At 30.6% G+C, this 22,715-nt stretch overlaps 2 protein-coding genes across 7 annotated transcripts; both read right to left on the minus strand.

Annotated features, from left to right (window-relative positions):
• Nucleotides 1–383: 383 nt before the first annotated feature.
• LOC113403949 (uncharacterized) lies at nt 384–4,415 on the minus strand. 6 transcript variants are annotated; one of them, XM_026644623.2, is made up of 2 exons: nt 4,045–4,415; nt 384–2,142 (listed from the first exon to the last, which is right to left on the minus strand). In XM_026644623.2, exon 2 carries the CDS (start codon nt 2,138–2,140, stop codon nt 1,643–1,645), a length of 498 nt encoding a protein of 165 aa, XP_026500408.1. In that variant the 5' UTR covers nt 2,141–2,142; nt 4,045–4,415; the 3' UTR covers nt 384–1,642. The 6 variants fall into 6 exon arrangements, with proteins under 6 accessions (XP_026500408.1, XP_026500407.1, XP_026500409.1 ...); XM_026644622.2 differs by having other exon boundaries at nt 384–2,146; nt 4,045–4,408; XM_026644624.2 differs by lacking the exon at nt 4,045–4,415 and adding an exon at nt 3,182–3,406.
• A 5,995-nt stretch (nt 4,416–10,410) lies between these two features.
• On the minus strand, nt 10,411–11,597 carry LOC135194702 (uncharacterized). The gene is made up of 2 exons (XM_064220542.1): nt 11,536–11,597; nt 10,411–11,383 (listed from the first exon to the last, which is right to left on the minus strand). The coding sequence occupies exons 1-2, from the start codon at nt 11,595–11,597 to the stop codon at nt 10,480–10,482; spliced, it is 966 nt and encodes a 321-aa protein (XP_064076612.1). The 3' UTR covers nt 10,411–10,479.
• Nucleotides 11,598–22,715: the final 11,118 nt, after the last annotated feature.

Genomic DNA, 22,715 nt, shown 5'->3' on the forward strand with positions numbered 1-22,715 from the left:
CAAGAGTACTGAATTGCGCTTTGAATTTTAATTGGAAAATACCTTTATTAATTACTAGCTACCCGTCCCGGCTTCACACGATTACCATAAAAGTCTATATGGAACTTTTATATTGAAGACCAGACATAAAAAGTAAGGAAGGTGATCCTTTCAAATAAGTCTGTTTATTGATGAAAACCGTAATAAAATCCGTTGCGTAGCTTAAAAGATCTAAACGTATAGAAGGCGCTATTCGAACTTGTTTTTTATTATGTATCTTAATCATTTATTAGAAACAATAAGAAATAAGTAAATCATATGAGATTTAATAAAATCATATGAGATTTTGCTTCTTAAAATCAAGGAACCTGAAAAATCAAATCAGGGACAAATCATACCAAATGTGACATTTTTACTGTTTATTAACTTATTAAGTACTTAACTAGTCAAATTAAATATAAATCTCAAATAACAACGTAGTTTGGCATTCGAAAATTTGTTTTTGTTTTCTCACACACGAATGGAAAGATGACTTAAAACAATATTTAATAGAAATTAATCATTAAAACTAGTTTTCAAGAGATCAAAACATAAATCAGGTAACAACAATTTTGTAGGTCGTAAAATGAAAGGAACATCGTCACTTTCCTATTTAAATTATAAAAATATCTCTTACATTCCTTAATGTATTTATTAATAAATGAATTTACTATAACTTTCCCTCTACTATCACCAATCACCATTATCACAATTCTTAGTTATATTACAATGTACATTTGTATTATTACAGAACTAGCCCAAATTAGTGACGTGTTGAAATAACACCCGTTAATCGAACAAAAATAGAGCAAATATTGCGCGTACGTATATTGGTTGAATGCTGATAAGGCTACTTTAGCTCCGAGTAGATGCTGCGGTTTTTATTGGTTTGTCCAACGTCACGAATCTTAACAGCATACAACGCTTATATGTAAGGCGAAATTACTTAACAGCTGAATATATAAAGTATTGTTATTGTTTAACAAAATAATAGCAAATATTCATTTAAAAAATAATTTAACGAAATATATATTTCTATTTGGTGGTTATTATTTATCATAAATCTTGTTGCATAGATAATGAGTTTTTTTTTTATATAAAAAAATAACAAAATTTGGAAAAAACGTGTCATTCCATAATATACTCTATACATTGTATATATACCTTTTCCTTTGATATGTTCCCTTAATTACACCAACTCCATTATCACAGCCCATTAACCGATTAGTATTAAATAACAGAATATAAACTATAAACAAGAGACAACTATAGAATGTCCATAAGTACTCAATTATTTTTACTTTCTAATTAAGTAGTTAAAAGAATGGAATATCATTAATAAAAAATCTATTGGCTATAAATATCATTAGAGCTAGGCTCTTTTAATTTAAATATTTTAGTTACCTACATATTATTTGTGGAGCGTATTCAATTAAGTCTTAAAAAAATTATCTACGTGTTTTTCGTAATTCCGTTTTTAAGTTATAATTATCCTAACCCGTAGGTAAATCTTCAGCTTGGATTGTTACCTACTGTATTGTACACAATTATTATAACTTTGAGGTTCCGTTAGGTGGGCTTCACCGTGACCTTCATTAGGACTAAGTAGCCTGTGCGCTAGCGATCATGATGATTGACACATAAAGTGGTAGAACTGATCGAAGTTAACCGGTTCCAGCTCATAATCTTTTTCTGATTTGTGGAGCAGCTCTGGATTTCTTTTCAAAAAGTTCCTTACCCAATCTTCACCTGCCATCCGAGTATTGACATCAAAAGGGTGGTTCAGATTGTTGTCTTCGGCATATTGGAATGCAAGCTCTCTAATATCTCTTCTGGAAACGCCCATGAAAAATTTTTCCATACTCTTAATATACCCGACTAAGTCCTTTTCTTGACTTTCTGTGAATACACGTCTGTAGTGTCCCATTAGTGGCTTGGGGTCATCGGGTTGCTGATAGCGTACTTTACTAGCTCGCCTTTGGAGTGTAGATCGTGGTATGTGGTAGGTTCTGGCGGCGAGTTTGTAACCCATTTTGCCAGACACCACGGCTGCCACGGCTTTTGCCATTTCTTCTTCGCTCCAGGATTGGCGTCCACTCATTCTTTCGTATTTCCGTACCATGACTGTCTGAAACGAGATAGAATTTGGTATATTCATATTGTGGTACATGTGTATCGAGAATTAAAATAGGGGTCATATAGCCGCTGTCAAACTTAGGCAGTCTTGCGTAAGTGAGTGTCACAATGGTAAATGAGGCCACGGTCCACCGATCACGTTTAACTTAGCTAAATTATTTTTAAATTTGCGATGAGTATAATAATAATATATAACATTAACTAGCTCTCCCTTGTTATATTAAATGAAGACACATCAAGTAACTAAATAATAAGCTGTTTATTTTTCATTAAAATTAAATGTAGACATGACATCTGCGATGTTCGGCGAAGGGTAACCGTGGCCTGTCTACCGGTTTTGTAAGCTGCGACCAATGTCGGCTCGAGGCGATGTAGTTAGAGCTATTTTAGAGGCTATGTTCAATGTAACTTCAAAGTAATATTTATGAATATGTAAATAAGGCTCATCTTTATTCAGGCAATGTGCGATATATAAGTAATGTTTTTAAAATAAATATGTACTATCAGTGCGTATTTTTATTCTTTTAATTAAAATGTAAGTTTTTATTAATTCAAACACTACTTATTGACTATTTTAGAAGCAGCTAAGTGTTTGATTACTTACGAAAAAAATAAGATTAATGAACGGACGCATTATTTTTACTTTCATAAAAAATCTTAAATAAATACATAAATATATATATATATATTATATGAATATTATATGAAATATATATATATATATATATATATATATATATATATATTTATCACTAATTAAGGATTGATCGAATTTAGCTTTTCCCTTTTTACATTTTAACATAATATATTAAGTACAAAATAATAATAATATAAGCTATATTTGAAAAACAAACTCGTTAATAAATTAGGAAATACTCTATAAGTAACTATGTACATATTATTGTAATGTAAATAGATTATACCCATTGACGTAGTTTTGGTCAGCTGCAAATAATTTGTATTAGATTATGAACATTCTAACTATGACGTAATAAAGACGATTTTCGCGTAAACAACAATGACTAACCGTGTTGGCGACCGCACACCGCATCGCTCGCAACAGCTGATAGTGAACACAGCACACGATAAAATGTGGCGTGTTTTTCCAGTGCGATAACTCGGGAAACGCGGCTTGAGGCCCCTTAACACAGCGCACATTTAACTACGATATTACTTAGCCGCAGTATGACCCACAAGTTACGTGCCTTAAAGATACATTAGCACCGGTAATGACTAGTGTCGTTTGCACGTCATTTGTGTTTCACTCTGGTGCCCGTTAAACGGGAAATACCACTCGATAGTTGTTGACCGTCCTTGAGTGACCGCGTCTTATTTTTTATCTGTTAAAAACTACGTTGACGGTCGGTCAGCTGTTTGTATTCGCTATATAATACACGTCTATCAACATATCCCTACAATCGAATGTAATTAAATGCTTTAAAACACGACCGAGTAGTATACACAATAATACATTGCTTATTTAAGTGTGTCTTTGTTCAGTTCTCTATTCGTCCAAAGAGCAATGCATGACGTCCAACGCGCTAGGTCGAGATTAAGATAGTTATTGAGACGTCACTGTAGCGGCACGAGCACGGCGTGAGCCGAGGTTACTGTGACGCGTGACTTGCAAGGTCCCCGCTGCATTGCACGATGCGCCAAGGTTGCCACGCTCTTCGTTACCGATATAAGAAATCTAGGTCTCGTGAACCAATAACTAACTATTTACGTGTAAAATTAATAGGAAGAGAGAGCAACGATGTGCGCGGGCATCCATCGGATGGTTGGTGTGCCAGAAGTGAAACCTGCATCGGCCGTTACCGCGGTGCATCGACTCGAAAGTGGTTTTCGGACGAGTAAATAACGTAGGGATAAAGGGGTGCTAGTACTCACGGGTGGTACGTCGGGAGCGGAGGGTGAGTGGTGGCGTCGGAGGCGGCGACAGGCGGCTGGCGTCAGGAGCAGGCGGCGGTGCGGGCGCGGGCAGCGAGGCGGCGTGCGGCCAGACTGACGGCGCGCGCGACACTGGCGCGGGGCCCGTCTTGCCCCGCCGCGGCCCTGGCGCGCTGACGTCACCTGGCCCAGGGCCCGGCTGCACGACTATTTTTGTCCACAACTAATTATCGCCTTCCTTTGTCCAATCATATGTTATGTACTGAAAAGGAAATCTGGTTTTGTGCCTACGTGCACCTATAGAATAAAGGACAATATGATAGCTGTAACAAGTGTCATACGTAATGGCTGCCGAAATTACACATGAGTCATAAATACATACTATTGTATATTATGCATGATACGTCTTGTTTTGTAAACATTACAATTTTTGGAAACATCAATCTTTCTTTAAGTTTAGTAGCCGATCCATCCAAATAGTATGACCGTGTTAAACCATTCCAATAATTTAATGGGCTTTTATATTAAACTGACTTACATTAAATAATTTTAAAGGCAAGATTAAGTTAAGGTTAATAGTTACAATAATTTCGTGTGTTTTATTCCAAGTTTATATTGTGGTCAGTAAGGTTATTGAATAAATAATTCCACAACATGTAAAATTAATAAATAATGCTTATTTACCATTTCTTCGATAAGACTAATAATTAAATTAGGTACCAACTATGTATAACTTAAAGTAGTTTTAAGTAATACTTAGTCATTTTTCGATAATTACCAAATTAGTAAAGTTCGCTAATTTGTTTTTGGTTATTTTGACTGATTAATAGTTAATTACTTTCTTATCTTATGACTAAAAAATTACACAAAAAATATGAAATGAAACAATTTATTAAAAATATGTTTTAAATTGTAAGCAATGAATAACATATTATATATGTACATATAGAAAAGAAAAACAAAAGTAATAATTATAAAATATTATTTTTACTATATTTGATTAAAGAAAAATTATAATAGACGCTGCTCAATTCACAAACAGATCATTGTGCGACTGTAAGCATTGAATTTGAGCCAAAATGCCTGCACTGAAGAAATTTCTTGTTATTACATTACGCGTCTGGATGACTCACATCGTCGGGTTTATCCCTGGTGGTTTCTGGACCGTTCAGATTTCTTTTCGATCGACTTTAATTACAATGCTTTCAAAATAAACGACTCAAGACTTTTGAAGGGTAACTTTACCTATACATTTTTTTATAGTTACAATATTAAGTATAATGCGCAATAATTATTTCCTTTATTGAATCTGCATTTAAATTCTCTAGCAGTCTAATATTTTACTACCCTCTTCAAAGCGTTTTAGACTATGCGGTATTGGATAATTTTCTTTGGGTGTCTCCACAATACTATGTTGTATCGCATCGAATCAGCTTACAAAACTAAAATGACTAATTAACTCATTAATAATAATTAATTCGATTTATTTTTGTCTTCTATAAAAAGAAACAACTTTTTTATAAACAATAATCGACCTAGATACCAAGTAACCTAGGTCGGTTATTCTTTATGAATTTATGGTTTTTTAATCTGTGCAAGAAATATTGCTACATTTACGATAAATCACAAACACTATTTTTGAAAATTATTATTAATGCCTAAACACTTTTCACAAATATTTTACTATTATATGTTCGTTTTCTATTTCACGTGACGCATTTACTAACTTATATTTGATGACTATTTTCTTTGGTTTGTACCACGTTCCAGTTTTTCCATTTGAACTAATTACATTTAAATATTGAAAAGGACCCAATGGTATATCTTTTATTAGAAAACACATTAGTATTTATTTATAATAAACATAGGGAGGTGTATTGTCTTTGTTAATTAATCTCTAGAGGAAAATGGAAAAACATCCCAAAGATATAATTTCTAGAAATACCCAGAGACCAACCTGACCCGCAGGGTTTTACATTACTGACGTGAGATTAAAGTGTTAAATCCTAATTTTTATCATATAATAACGACACTGTAATAAGTATAATTATGTGGAGTGTTAATGTTTTTTTTTATTGTTTTTTTTATTTTATTAATAAAATAACAAAACTCTACACTATTTACATTAACTGTATATTTTATAAATGATTTACCTACTTAAATAGTTGTTTTAAGTTAATATAATTTAATTTTTAATCATGATAATAATATTAAATATTTTTAAGATTAATTTTAAAATAATGTACAGCTGTGATTAAGACCAAATAAAAAAAACATATTAATTACTATACTTAAGTAGTCCATACTTATGTTACGGATGGGAAACAAAAAAAAAACAAACTACAACAGTTTTTTATTTTATTTAAAACATATTTATTTCGACTTTTTATATACCATTAATAACATTAATATCCATTTTTTTTCAAATAAATGTAAAATAAAACTGTTTTCGCACATTATTTATTGCATGATAACAATAATTATATTTTGATAATACCTTAATGCTATTCGGTAGAGTAGATAACTATATATACATATATTTACAATTATTTGTAGGAGTATGTCATTGAACTCCTTTAGTGAAGAAAAACATCGTCGGGGAAATGAATGTGCTAGATGAAACTCTACCACATACTCTTATGTCTATACAGTGATCCGTTGAAGCATGTGGTGGAATAAGTATCGAACCATTTTGATTTATTGTATTTCAGTCATTAATTTATTGCTTCTTTATAAAATTGACGTAGACTAAAATAGCGATCACAGACGACGTAACAGTTCATTTTAAAACATATGATAAAGTTACCGTTACATAAATATGCTTAAATAATTAACAATACCTTATTAACAATATTCTAATTATGGCTTACATTTAAATACGGAGTCGTAAAATTTTAATACATATATTTTAATCTTTAATTAGATAAAATAAGAAAATAGAAAAAATACGATATAAAATATACCTAAATTTAATATATAGCCATTTAAATATCTATTCTTGTTTGTTTTTGTAGAAATAGAAATTTGAAGATTTCGTCTACACTCAAACAAAATTATCACACACAATTATTATATATAAATAAATATTCATTCATATTGATTCATCATTAGCAGCCTGTAAATTTCCCACTGCTGGGCTAAAGGCCTCTTCTCCCTTTGAGGAGAAGATTTGAAGCATATTTCAACACGCTGATCTAATGCGGGTTGGCGGAATACACATGTGGCAGATTTCGTTAAAATTAGACACATGCAGGTTTCCTCACGATGTTTTCCTTCACCGCCGAGCACGAGATGAATTATAAACACAAATTAAGCACATGAAAATTCAGTGATTCCTGCCTGGGTTTGAACCCGAAATCATCGGTTAAGATGTACGCGTTCTAACAACTGGGCCATCTCGGCTATATGGTTGGCGACGTATTGACACTGTAAAGAGTTGTTTAAACTATAGCAGTACGTATTAGTGTCGATGGGCGAAAGTGTATACAACAGGTTCTCGTCTGCTGGCAGGTGGTTCTTCTGCCTTCATTTAATAAAAATAAATAATAGATAATTGAACTCTTGGAACCTTACAATATGATAAATTATTAAAATTTGAGCTGATAGAAATCGGATCCATTACAATAGCATATATAATTATAAGAAGTTATTAGTCGAAAATCAAACAAGAAATATAAAATGAATAAGAAATATTCGCGTTCTGTTATCAAAATAGTTTATTATCAGTCGTTTCCTCGCCGTTATCAGTGAAGATACAACTTCACCACTCTATCATGTTGTAGAAATCAAGATGTAGATAACATACGAGTAAGCGATGAGAAGTAGGTATCAATCCTTCGCTGTTACTTCTGTGACCTCCGATAAAATGTTGACATTCAATTACTCACTTATCATATAAGTAAGCGATCTGTTACAACTTTGTAAATTCATTGTGTTTTTTTTTCCAATCGTAAGATTTCATTCTCTACAAACTTTAATGCGTGTCCTTTTCTATAATATTTTTTTTGCTCTTTAGCTTACTATATTTCGTACATTTGATGTACTTATCTCGTTTTCGTTTTCTTTTTTCAGTTTTCAATTTTTTTTTAATTTAAACTTGTATGTACAAGTACATATATTAGATGTAGTACATATAGTATATTTTAAAACTGCCTCGTGTGCCGTGACGACAAACGGCATCACGCTTTCCTATGCTGTCGTGACCCTCACTCAGGTAGCTACAACGGTAGCTCTCTACTCCCTTGTTTGTGCGTGGCGCATATACTATACACATACTTCGTTGTTATATGTTATTCTAATATATTACTAACGATTATTTTGTATATTTATTTATTGGTATCCTTTAAATATAAATTCTACCAAAAACCATTAATTTCATTATATTTCATATTAATTATATTCATGTTACAATTCTGGCAAGCATCTCATGACGGCTTCTTTTTTTATGATTGAGTCGCACAATTTACAATATGTCTGTCGAATCAACATGTCACCCAGTTTTATAGCGCTACTTTGATTTGTGAATTGATTTGATGTTTTTCGTCTATAAAACAAAAGAAATATATATTTGTGTTAACAGTATATAATTGTGTAACAGCTGTATATCGTTTTCATAATTATAAATCATAAATATAATTTATATCCCGAGAAAACATCTAAAGTTTATTTTGTATACTGGGTAACATTTAATATAGACATATATCGCATGCTTAACGGAATACTGACTTAACTAAAAAATATCAATTTTTGGGAAATCGCAAAAGATCTTGCTATAAGGACTCATCTTACTTTTTGATACATAAAATTAATACTGATTAATAATTAATATTTAAAGCTTGTAATTTGAACGTTTGATTAAGTATTTATCAGATATGAGTCAAATAAGGCTTGAAACAATTTTTATTTTTATTTTAAAAATAAGATTCTAAAATGGGTCTATTTTTTGTAAAAAGTAAAGTAATAGTTTTTTAATGCAAGTGCTTTATTAAGTGATAAGCCAGTTTCATTTTTAATCATTTATTATTAATAATGACTCATTTAGTATTTAGTCTGTTCATGATTCATTTAGTAAAACACATTAGGTACGAGATTGGGTCAGTTTATTCAAAATGGCAGATCGTGAGTGAGCTTAATATTGGCCTTTTTCGATTAAATATAAGAAATAAATATATTCTATATTAATGTTTTATTGCAGCATCCTTGACAAGCAAGATAAAAGTAACGAATTTATTTATGGGCTTCATAAATCAACATAAAATAATTATGTACTCAACTTAAAGAACAAAATCGCGATAAAATAAAAACAAAAAGATCTAAGAAACTTACTTTAAAAAAATACAACAATACAATGTCTCGATCAAATTAAGTTAAATAACTATAAGATATAAAATAAGATATTTAAAGTAAACCTATTTAAACTAAAAGGAACTTTGTTTTTTTTAATATACCAGTACTCAATCAACGTTAACATGGGTTACACTGTTAAAGAATAGAGTTATAAAAGTCGGAATAAAATTTGGTATCATCTTTTTTGGAAATAATTCCCTAAGATCTTTCTTTTTATTCTCATTTAGGTCTTGCCTTAGAGTGTATACATTAATTGGTATAATATCACACGCACAGGAAGCATTTTCTTCCTTTTATTTCTGACGCTCACTTCCTGGTATTCACTATCTTTGTCTTAACGAAAAATGAGAAAGGCGTATCTCTGGTCACTCTTATCACCTTTATGTCATTCCATAAAACAGTTTTCCCCTCTTTTGATTTGTTAAAGTTAACACAACAATCTTCTTGTAGTTTTTTCAAGTCCACAAATGACTCGAATGTCAGTTCATGTACTGAGAATTTCTTGCCAGATTTCTTTGCGTTTTTAATTTTAGCTACATATTGGTGAGGTGAATATATTGGACCAGATTTTAGATTTTTTGCTATCTCCTTCTCTATGAGGCTATGAATATTATCACCCTCGTTTTGGGTATGACCTTTTACTAAGAATTTATGAGTGATAGTTTTTATATTTAGATGAGTGACTGCAAATAGGTACAGTGCTACCATGAATTTATTTTTATTTTGCCCGGAACAATTGTCAGATTATAGAATTAAGTTACACCCATTGTCATATGATGTCTCCGCTGAGAGCTTTTCAAAAACTTTTAGTAAGCAAGACCCTATTTCGTTGGCTCCGCGTTTAGCGTTTGTTTCATTCCAGAAGAAACAGTGTACATCATCATACCAGTCTTTCATCTGGCCGTCAACTTTTTTGTTTAAAGAAGTGACTGTGAAGTTGTAGCTATTCAACTTTGATTTGTAGTAAAATCCTGAAGTATCTCCTCTCGCGGATTGGAGAACAGCTTGTAGATCAAACACAAGAACCTTATTTATTTCGTCTATTTTTGAACGGTCATCATATTTTTCTTGGCGGCACAATGTTTTTTCTTATAAATGGGTATCGTACGATTCTTGGAGTAATAACTTTTGTTCAGGTGTCGAGTTCTTGTATTGCAAACATAGATCACATTGGTCTTTTCTAGGTCGGAAAAATAATATATTATAATCTTGTGTAAATTTTTTGTAAAATGTACAATATCTACCAGCCGCTTTTTTATTTTTATTTTGAGCTTCTTCAAAGTCCCGGAAAACATCTGAAATTGTTTTCCCGCCGTCAATGTACTCACGAGTAGAATATTCTCTGATATAATGGGATTCGATTCGTGGTATAGCGTCTATGAATTCTTTTATATCCTTTATTAGCTGTTCATCAATCCTTATATGGTTGATGTGTTGTCCTCTCCGATCTCGTGATAGAAATCCATGTTTATCTATTTTGTCTTTGACTGTGCGTATAACACGATCAGAAATATCTAATGTTTTAATAAAAAAAGTTTTACAAACACGTACCGATTGTCCTTCAAATAAGTTATGGAATGCTTGATTGCAATTTCTTGGATTACGAGCGTTTGTATATTTATATCTTGGGGTTATATCGGTCATACAAGAAATAATAAACGATCTTTGAGCATCAACTTGACCAAGATTCCAATATGCATCAAAAATTGTTTGTCTTTGTTCTGCGGTTATTTTTTCAGAACATTTATCACTACAGGGTGATTGAACAGAACGAGATTTGCTTGTTTTATTTTTCTTACTAATATATTGTTTTCCAGCATTTCTTAGACTTTTAGCTTTGTTCTGTTTCCAGCTTTGTTCATTTCGTTTACGTTTCCTTCCCTTCTTCTTTTCTTCTTGTGGTGTAGTATTTTCTCTGAATTCTTGATTTATCACAATTTCTGTTGTTGTACTTTCAATCTCGGTTTGCCGATTCCAGAATCTTAAAATATTCCTGTACGTTTGAGTAACGCTGATTTTCGGACTTGTTTGTTATATCACCTAACATCTAAAACAATTTAAAAAACCGTATTTAATAGTAAAAAAATTACAAAATATTTAAGAACACTTATAATAATTACCGTCACTTCAGTTATACGTACTGACTCGTATCCATCATCTTCTGTTGCCGTCTCTAAAGCTGGATTTTGAGCCTCAACAAGCTCCATTATTTTTTTTGACCTATTGAATAGCATTTTCACTCTAAAATATAAAGAGTAATATTATAAGTCTATTGTTTTTTTTTTAATAATAAGTATTTAGACTTACAAAGACTTAATATTAAAAAATTACAGGTAGTTCAAAAAGTGCGCATCCATTCTTTTTATTTTAACAAGGACTCAACTACTAATGCGGCTCCTAAGTAACAATACTTTAAGAAGTAAATAGACTTATACTTGAATGTCACAAAGTATTATAAATAATTAATAGTTTTTAATAGTAAACTGACTCAAATTGTATTAAGCCGTAAGAAATATAATAACTTACAATAATAAACTGTCTTAAAACGAAATGTTTCATGTTAGTAAAATTTGTAGTAAGCAGACCTAAGATTTAATCTGTCAATATTAGATTAAAAAAATTGATGAAACTTACCTTTGAATTCAGTTATAAATACAATCAACAACGATTGAGTCTTCGTTCAGTAAAATAATAATATCTTCACTCCACAAGTGCCGGACGCAAACTAGCATGAGTCGTTGTTCCGCGAATACACGATGAGAAATCTCATAAATATGAAAGAGACGGATATATCACTGGTGCGGCAACAATTCGTAACTTTAACGTAATTCTAAGGGTAAACGGTAGATGGTGCTAACAGAAGCATGTCTGTGTTCGTAACTCAAATCCGACCTATCAACTAATAGGTCAATTTTCGATTAAGCATGCGATATGTATAAACATTGCACAGAAAGCGGGCATAACGCCAGAAGAATGCTCTGCCAATCAAACTTAGGGAGTAGAAGAGAACGAACATTCGAATATGCATAAGATATGCAATTTATGAACTTAGGTCTAAAGATTAAGAAGCACATTAATATATTTTCATACTGATATTATTTTTATTAACCATTACCTTATAATTTATAAATTATCAAACAAAATTATTCTAATTTATTTTTTATTTTAAATTAGTCTGACTAATTTATAAATATAAATAATATTTACTATATTAAATACATATTTAAATTATACTACATTTATTTACCTTATCCAATTTTTGTATTGCAGTTGAAATTGGGCCAGCGCGCACTACATGAGATCGGATCGGGAATATTTTCTCTCACGTATAATTACATTACCGTAATTACGGCGTCAACGTGATTTCATATCTCATAAAATAATTTTACTAATATTCCGAATAATATTCTTGATGATTATTTGACGACCTCCGCGGTCGAGTAGTGTGTACACCGGTTTTCATGGGTACGCCACTCTGAGGTTCCGGGTTCGATTTCCGGCCGAGTCGATGTAGAAAAAGTTCATTAGTTTTCTATGTTGTCTTGGGTCTGAGTGTTTGTAGTACCGTTGTTACTTCTGATTTTCCATAACACAAGTGCTTAAACTACTTACATTGGTATCAGAGTAATGTATGTGATGTTGTCCAATATTTATTATTTATTATTATTATTATTCTACATGCGAAAGTAACTCTTTCAGTATGTAGTATAGCTATGTTTAATCATTAAGACTAAACTATTAAAGCGATATGCATATATAAATAAAAGCATATCAACTACGTGAAATATTATTTGACTCAGATAAACCTAGATGCTGGGATGGTGCTGCTCTCACATAAACACAAAACACAATCACAATGATAGAACTTGGCCTTAATTTAGTAATTAGATTGAAATTCGTCGTAACTCTTATCATTTTCGCCCTCCTATTACGGATTGGACTCTGATACAGATATACATATATCTTATTAAGGTTAAAGTCAAACGAGAACATTAACATGATCATGAGCGATCGCAGCTGCATTATACATATCTTTTAAAACACTATTTTATTCTTACAAGATTTTATTATTTTACTTCGTTCGTCATTATTATGTGTACGTGAAAAATGTGGCACAAGCATTTGGTGCAAGTTACGTGTTAATGTATAATTCGTACAATTAGGACCTCTTTATTTCGGTTGCATGTTTGATTCGAAGTAAATCCGAGGTATTCTTTCATTATATTTGTTTTTTTTTTTAAATTACTTATAACATTAAGAAAAAAAAAATTAAAAAAACCATTGCATAACCTTGCGTAAAGTATAAGTCTCGTATTTTAACATTGGTAATGTAACTCAACAACTTTCAAAAAATATTATTTTTATAAATTCTATGAATTTTTTTTCTGACCTTAAGAGACAACACACTATAAACATTATGTTAATTACCTTAAAAATACAGTTCTGTCCTTAAGCCTATAAGTAACTATTCTTTCTGTACACCAAGCCATTGAGTCATATGGGGATAACATTTTCCGTAAAATCATTGTATAGATTTTTATACAACTCAATAAAAAATATCTAGAACATTATTTTAATTATGTGACTTTCGATTAAGATTTGTATTTGTTTTTACAAATCTCATAACGTAAATTTTGTTAAATTTAAATATAAAAAAAAATACATCTTCAGTGAAATAAACCCCTACCAGTGAAAGTTGCATTTGTACTTTATAGATAGTAAGCATATTTTAAAAGTATATATCAAATATATCCTCACATAAAGTTTTAAGCGATCGTAAATTCTAATATTATAACATAAAATTGTCATTTAATGTCACCGAAGAGGTAGTTAAATAGTACTAATAAATATTTATTTTTTATTTGAGTTGTATGACTCATACAACGTAAATGAATGCTTAAGGTTCAAACGAGTGAATATTTGTTCCTAAGTCGAATGTCAATATCCAATATTGTTTCACTAAAATTAATTAATTTGAAACTTTGTTTTTTTATTTAGACGTGATACAAAACGGTCAAAAAATTAACCGTCTGAAATCACCTTTAGGTAGCATCTCACTTCTTGATGGTTATTCCAATGATTTTAAAAAGAATATCAAAATTTGTTTTTTAAGTTGAAAGAGCTTCTTAATTTTAGTAAATAATAAATAATAGAACACAAAAGAGGTTAACAACTGACACTAATGATATAGTAAAGAAAATTGATTTAAAAATGAACTAAATATATAAAACTAAAATAGGTACAACTTTTAAAGTTATTTATACGAGCACCTATCAAGTAATACTTACTCGTATATCGTCAAAAGACTAACCAAAAAGCTATCTGAGTAACGTAATACTCGACAGCTATTTGGTTAGTCCTTAAAATAGTTTCTTTTTATTGCTAATCTAAATATAAGTATAATTTAAAAGTAAAACTAAAAGTAAAAAAAAACGATTTTTATTTAAATGTATTTAGGTCAATATAGCTCATTAACAATTAGTTATAAATAATCTATTAAGAAATATATGTACACAGAAGTGTTGTACAAAAAATATTAACATATACTCTTATACAGTTCTACTCTAATATTTATTTAATAAACATATAATATAATAAACAAATTACAATAAAAGGTAGTATTTTGTAACTTAAACCTTTTTTAATTACATTGTGATGACTTTCCAAAGTCGCTGTCGTTGCGTCGAATCATATGAGAACCTTACCTTCCTCCCTGTTGGAGCATTGGATGGATGTGTGCAGAAGGATAAGAATAGCTGAAAGTTTTACATGAATAAAATAAATATCTGTAAGAATATAGGTATATACTTTACAAAGCAGATGTCCGGACTTAATAAAGGAAAACGATACATTATCAGAATATAAGAACAGCAATTAGCGATTCTTGGTAGTTAAAAGTATGTTGTCACTCGTAATTTTTATTTTCAACAACATATCTTGCCGTTAGTTCTGATATTATAGAGCATACTATTTTGGGTAATCTTTGGTCTCTTTTTTTCAAAATATCCTCAATCTTTCAGTAATGACACTCGTGCATCAATCTATTTCCTATAGCACGTACTGGAGATACAAGATAAACTCATTGGACCTTGGTCACGGACGCTACGTGACTTCCTATAGTACATGCATTGAGCCATTATCTTGAGTGCATTCATGCAATCTTCTTTGATTCACTTGCAAATAATTTGTAACCATAGAACATTTATTCGAAAGTTAATTCAATAATCTTTTCATTATTTTACTCACTAGTTGCTGATGTATGTATATAAAAAAACATGTCAAAGTCATGACACTAGCGGAACATCATTCAATGTATGACAATTCTGATTTTATCGGGAATAAATGATCCAGGTCCTATCACCAATTCCTAGCATAATTATTATTTAATTAAATTGTTTAGTATGGCAATCCAATAAGAAAATAATCCTCTCATTTTCAAGTTTAGTTTTGATAATAAAATTATATAACGATCAGATAAAAATATAGCAATTGACAATTTTGAAAAGGGATTTTTAGATTATTGTTTTCAATCCTGCCATTTGACTTATACATGCAGTTATCACAACTGGAAAAAAATGGCCCACATATTACATATATAATATGTGAGTCAGGCCCAAGGACTAACTGAATGCCCGCCGATCCCTTACGTATATTGACTAAATAACTACTAAGCCAATATACATAAAACTTATACCAGAAAATACAGTGTGTTTCGGAAAAGGTTTGTAAGAACTGCCGCGGGAAACGTTTCGCTTGTTTAATTATAAAATACTAATTTGAGTACTTACATTTATTTATTTTTGTTCTTGTCGGATATATATTCATGATAAATTTAAACCGTTAGCATATTTAATATCACATTAACAATTGGTTTTGGACTCAGGAACATATGGATTGGTTGAATACTTGTAATATGCATAGATAACGGCTGCCATTTTGTTTTTATGGTTTGCTCATCGGTTACTAATTACTACATATTTATTCAATAAGTTGAAGCAATGGTTATTTAACCCACGATTATATTTTAAGACGGCATCACATTTTGTTAGTCGTCAAAGCCTCGACCTCGACCTCGAAACACAAATCTCTCTTAATATTGAATAAAATATAGCGTAGCTGGTATGACAGTAGTAAATGTATATGTTTTAAACAAAAACAGTTATATTTTTCATTACGTATGTAATTGCATTAGAAACAGTCAGTGAACAATTTGACTTATCATAAGAACTTAAGGCTTTAAAAACTAGTAATAGTATATATCTCTTTCAATATGTTTTACGTTCCAAAAACAAGTCATTTCATAGTTTCAAATATAAGTTAAAATTGTTTTTTATCATATTTTTACTATTTTTACCTACCATATCAGCTTTTTAAATGTATTGTCATATTATCATAAAGCTGACATAGCTTTAGCATCGATCCAATATTGCTGTCACGAATGGCACAAACATTGCATATTTCATTTGCAAATTCGGTTCTTTTATTTAGAACAAGGTAATTGACCGACTTCACGTTGTATAACAATGTAACTCACACACGTGTAACTTACGCGCTTAAGTATGTGACGTAGCCCGTAGGTATGTGACACGTAATAGGTACATCTTTCACACCGACGATATGTTCACACATGCACAATGTGTCTAAAAAAGAATGTATAGATCATTTCGTCCACTATGGCGCGCCCCTCCACTTTAAATTCCGCACGCATGCATTAGTATGGGTGACGCTCGTGCTTACAAGTTGTCTTGGTGTGCGTGTGATGACTAATGTAAGAATTAAGGCAGCAAAAAATATATAAATTAGATTACTTTTGTTAATGCACGCCGATAATTTAACGTGGAGGGGCGCGCCTTCCTGAGTGAACAGGTCTATAAGAACTATCGATATGTTGTACTTTACTATAGTCTGATAGGTTATAGCGAAACATTTTTGAATTGTATAATTTGCAATTACGCCAGGATGTTTCATTAAAAATACATTGCCTCGTGAATCAAGCTAAAGTCAAAAGTTTAAGTACTATATGAGGGCTTAGATAATTTATTTAAGAAGCATTTTTTTTTGCAAATAAATAAGTATTTTTATTAAATCTGTTTTTATTTGTAGTATGGTGCGATTCACGTCGGTGGTTTTGACCATATATGACGTCGCGGTCCTTTCACTTTTGGGTACTTATAAATATTTTAAAATGTTTGCAAAAATAAATAAGTGACCTCAATAAAAAATTTTAAACAAAACAAATAATAAGAATTGTCAATTGATTTATGTAATTGCAGTTACCGCGGAATACTATAATATATACGAATTAAATCAATAATAGTAGTGATATATGATGTGACATATGAGTTTAAGAATACAATTGTCGTTATTCAGAATATGGTTTAGTAATCGTACATAACATCAAGTAATACTTATAACATATAAAATCATATACTTATAGAATAACGTGGCTTGTTAATGATTATTTAACAAATGTTCAAATTGAGATATTGACAAATGTAAAAGTGTCTGCGTTATTTTATTTTAGAAGCGAATACCTTGTCCCAGAAAGACGCATTGACATTGTGGAGTCGACAACTTTGTATTTTGGCAGACAATACAAAAACAAAATGTTTAGGAGTTAGGCGAAGTTCAAATTCCTGCACAACATAATAGTGTAGTGTAATTACATCAATCTTTATCAATTGGTACATTGAAGAGCTGTTAGATGATTGAATTAAAAAATGCAAAAAAACAATGAATGAAATGAGATGCCGACGTAAATTTCACATTAAATCATATTTTCTTCTTCATAGATCGGTCTTGTGGCTTCTTATTCAGCGTTGAGATAACAATCGGTGTATGAGTCCGCTCTTGGCATTCACCGCGTGCCTTATGATGGATAGGAACACATATGGCTGCGCAGTGAACGCGAGGAGGTGGACTGCTTTTTTCATACTATTTGCTTTCTTGAGTTTCTTTCAATATTCACTGTTTCTTATTGCTTCTGTGTATTGACTTCATAAGCTGATCCGGAGTTTATTTGCTTGAGTTTTTAAATATCAGTATAACATTTAAGTGTAATAAAATTTGTACTTTTTACATTTAATTTAAAAAATACGACTAATGTATTTTTTTATGCAGATAATGCAGATAGTACAAAATTTATTTCTAAGATTTTACGCCTACACAGATTTTGTTAATTTTCAAAAGCTATACATATTGCTATTTTAAACTTTACAGGCGTATAAATTTTTAATATAAATATGTATATATTTTGCATAACATTAATTTTACAATTAAAACAACACAATTTATCGAGTATTTGATACATTCAGATATTTAGAAATTTATAAAAATATGCGTTCCACAAGAAGTTGATCAATTTTCATATAAGAACACGAACAGAATAAGATGAATAAAGATGCCTCGTTTTTTCCAAGAATACCATAGACTATAAGGAATTACTATGATATTTTTTCTAATTCTTAACGTGACGCTTTCCAACTAGAGAGTCAATACTGTATGATAATTTTGAACAAGCGTAGCGTACGTTATAGCATAGATCAGGGGCTCAGGGGTGCATTGTCCAGAACAATAGGCTCAAGATGCAGCTGGCGTATTGTCACATATTCACAGGGTATATTAGAGGGGTTGTAATTTACCGAATTAGAGTTCTAGTTCGATTCGTATACTACGATTTCAGCTTTATATTTTTATATAATGTCGTGTGACTAAAATTATGTTTTTTGAATAGCGTTTTATTACTATAAAGGAATAGCCGCTGCATTAAATTCACCGTCTGAATATATTCATTACTTTTAAAAGGTTTAATTATATTAATGGTAAAGCAGTGTTGCTTATAAAGATAATAATAATTTGTAAATAATTGCAATTATAAAATACACACTGTTTTAAACAACAGTGGGTATTTTATAATTACGCCTTAAAACTTAAATTATCAACAAATTTATATACCTAATACCACTTTGTTTTTATTTAAATGTATTTAATTATATTACATAAATATGAATACATATAATTGAATTATGTAACTAGCAGAAATATCAATCAATAAACGGCATTTATAAAACAGTTACGTTATAACACAAAATCTTGTTCATCAGCGAAATCTTTTCCGAAAAAAATCAACTTTATTGAAAACTAATGAAAATTATATTCGTAAATTGTTAGCTCGTGTATTGTTGTTCAAATAAAGTCAGGTTTACGGCAGTGCATTCTCCATGGTGAAAGAATGTAAACATTGGGGCAATTAACCTCCACGAGCGAGGGGGCGGACTTACTACTTACTACTGGTCTTAAGGGGTGGCTAGTTGTTTAGTAACAGTTCGAGTGTATTACGATTTTAGTTATTAATGAGTAATAGTATCGCGTGTGGCTAAAGTCCACCCATTTGTTTTGAACGAAATTTGATAAATTTGATATTCGTATACATCTATGCTACATCGTAATCTTATCCTTGAAATAATGTTATATTCGTCTTATTTTATAATAAATGAGTATTTATTATAAAAAAATAAAACTATAGTATTCGATGTTTTCATATTACTCTATAGATTTTATTTCAACAATAGATAAGATAAAAAAATCTTTATCAACTTACAGAATCGATAAGTTGTTACTTATAAAACTATACAATAAATGTATTTAAAATGCAACTAGCATTTAAAGCAGAATCTAATTAGATAACAAAACAAAAGTAGATTAATAAAGCAAATTATCCCCGATCGTGAACAATGCGCGGAGGTTGGCAACGAGGGCAGGGAGGGTGAAGCCTCTCAATGCTTCCGATGACATCACACAAGTGCGTCTACGATCACGTATCCGATCATTGTATCTGACTACTTATTGCACGGTATTACGACATTGTTTATCAAAACATCAATCGATTAACCTCGGTTTTTCTTATACTAGCAATAGTTCTGGCTTCATTATACATTCACAATATACTAGTGGCATGAACATGCTTTGCGTTTTTGACTTCTAGCTTTAGATTCAATACGGTGATATACATATTTAACAAAGTAATTATATATTAACCAGTTCATCTGCTCGTGCCAGCTGTCACCTAGCGATTGCACAAAGAAAAATAAAGCAATTGTAAAATGTAATTTTGAAAAACAAGCTTTTATAGTATAGAAAATTTCGTATTTTTGGTACTGACTGTTGAGGAGTTGTTTGTTGTCAAATCATTGCATTATCATCGAAACTGCACGAACAAGTAAAATTTCAATTCCGTTTGATATGAGGCAGTGGTTCTAATCCAGCTTGAAAGATTCGACCCGTCCAAACAAATATTGCAAGATTAAAAACTTGTAATAAGTATTATACAAAGTTCGTTATCTTTTTTTGTATTCGTTAAAACAAATATGATAATACATTTAATTACTTAAGAATTATTAACAATATGTCTTTAACTATATACAAATAAAAAATAAAAATAGTATAAATAATATTAATATTTATTTTAGTAACGAACCTGTATGGTTTTATTTATTTTACTCCATGTATTGGTTTTCTTTAATAATAAATTCTTTCAATAGCATCATATACATACTAGGGCATCACGGGACGACAACTTTTTTTCTAAAATGGTATTTAACTTTTAAATTACTAATTTCTTTATCGTGATAATTTTTACGTTACAAACAAATCAGGTTACACTTTATTTATATTTATTTGTAAACCCAGTGCGCTTCCGAAGCAACATATTTATTAACTCTTGGTAATAAATACTTGAATAAAAAATAAACCATTATTTTTAATAATGGCATCATTTTTAAATTTATATTCGATTTACTTCATTCAATTATTTTTATCTATACTAATAAAACCGAAATTAAAAATAAAAGCGGTTGTTTGTATGTTTGATTGAACGATCAGGTTCTACCAGTTCGTTTTCGTCTCACCAATTATATTTGTACAATAAGGACTAAATAATTTAGAACCTATGGGGACGAAGTAGTAATGTGGTTGAAACCGCGCGGGGGCAACTGTTATAAGTATTAAGTCATTTCGCGTAAGCCTGAGGATATTCCATAGTTATCTGAATATTCATTTGCAATTATTTATAAACAATGAACTTAATTAACATTATTAAAGATGTTTGATTATTGAACTATAATTTTAACAAAAATTTAATGCACGTAATATTGAGTTTTGTAATTGTTCTATCGTACAAAATTATATTTTGAATATTCAGTTATGAATTTATCTTATAACTTTTTTAAATTTAAACCTCTTAAAAGTACATCGAACTTTCGTGTGAACAAAAAATGATTAGAACGAGTACGACCTTAGCACACTTATTTTTTTACGATCGCTATTTAAAATGAAGGGTTGATTTTGTAGGGAATGAAAGTCACGTGGCACTAGGGATAGTACATTGACCTCCTTGATACTTTTTTAACTATTTTAATTTATTACGTGTCAGAGTTTGTTAACAGAATTCTAAGTAAATCATTATTATATAGTTATGATTAGGTACTAGTTATACTCAACTAAAATTTTAAGTAAGTATGAAGAAACAAATGCTAATGGATGTACTGTAATAACAACGATAAAATTCAAATGGAAAATCAGATGATGACTACATATTAATAAGTTTTGTGTATATAATATATATATTTGTCAGTTTTAAATCTATTTATATAAATAACAAAAGTAATTGATCTGCTATTTCTAATCTATCAATGTTATAAGGACTACGATTTGACGGGTATGTGTGATAGCGTAGTAAAAGCCGGCAAAGACCGTGGGAGATGGAACCCTGTCATAACTTCCACCGTTCCGCACCCCACACAGCTGTCGCGATAATGTATGGAGTGTTCGATGAATCGATTGTTTGATTCACGACCGTCTTTTGTTCCTGTCAATTGTTCAGCAGACTCTTTGTCGCGATTGCATCGGGTTCCGTATCTATTATTATTATAATGGAAAGTTTGGACTATTAGCGTTTATCGTGTGAAGGTCGTAGTTCACATGTATGCGATTATCAAATTGCCTATAATGACGAACAATTTAAATCTGTGGTTTCAGTATATTCATACTTTTAGAACTTGACGAATAACAATGCTGCTATTTTTTATATTACAATACTTTCTAAATTATGCTTCTATGATCTGATAAAGTAATCGTTTATTTAATATGAAACATACTTATTCTGAATATTGAATTTAAGATTTAAGAATAATCATTATAATACCTTCATATGTGGGTAGGAATAATTTATGAAAACTAAATGATAAGTCTGACCAGTTTCACTATAATCCCTTATTTTTTAAAATAGGGTATATCCCTAGCCACATGCTTAATTCTATTAACAATGT

Source organism: Vanessa tameamea, chromosome 4 (genome assembly GCF_037043105.1).
Source record: "Vanessa tameamea isolate UH-Manoa-2023 chromosome 4, ilVanTame1 primary haplotype, whole genome shotgun sequence".
Taxonomy (NCBI): domain Eukaryota; kingdom Metazoa; phylum Arthropoda; class Insecta; order Lepidoptera; family Nymphalidae; genus Vanessa; species Vanessa tameamea.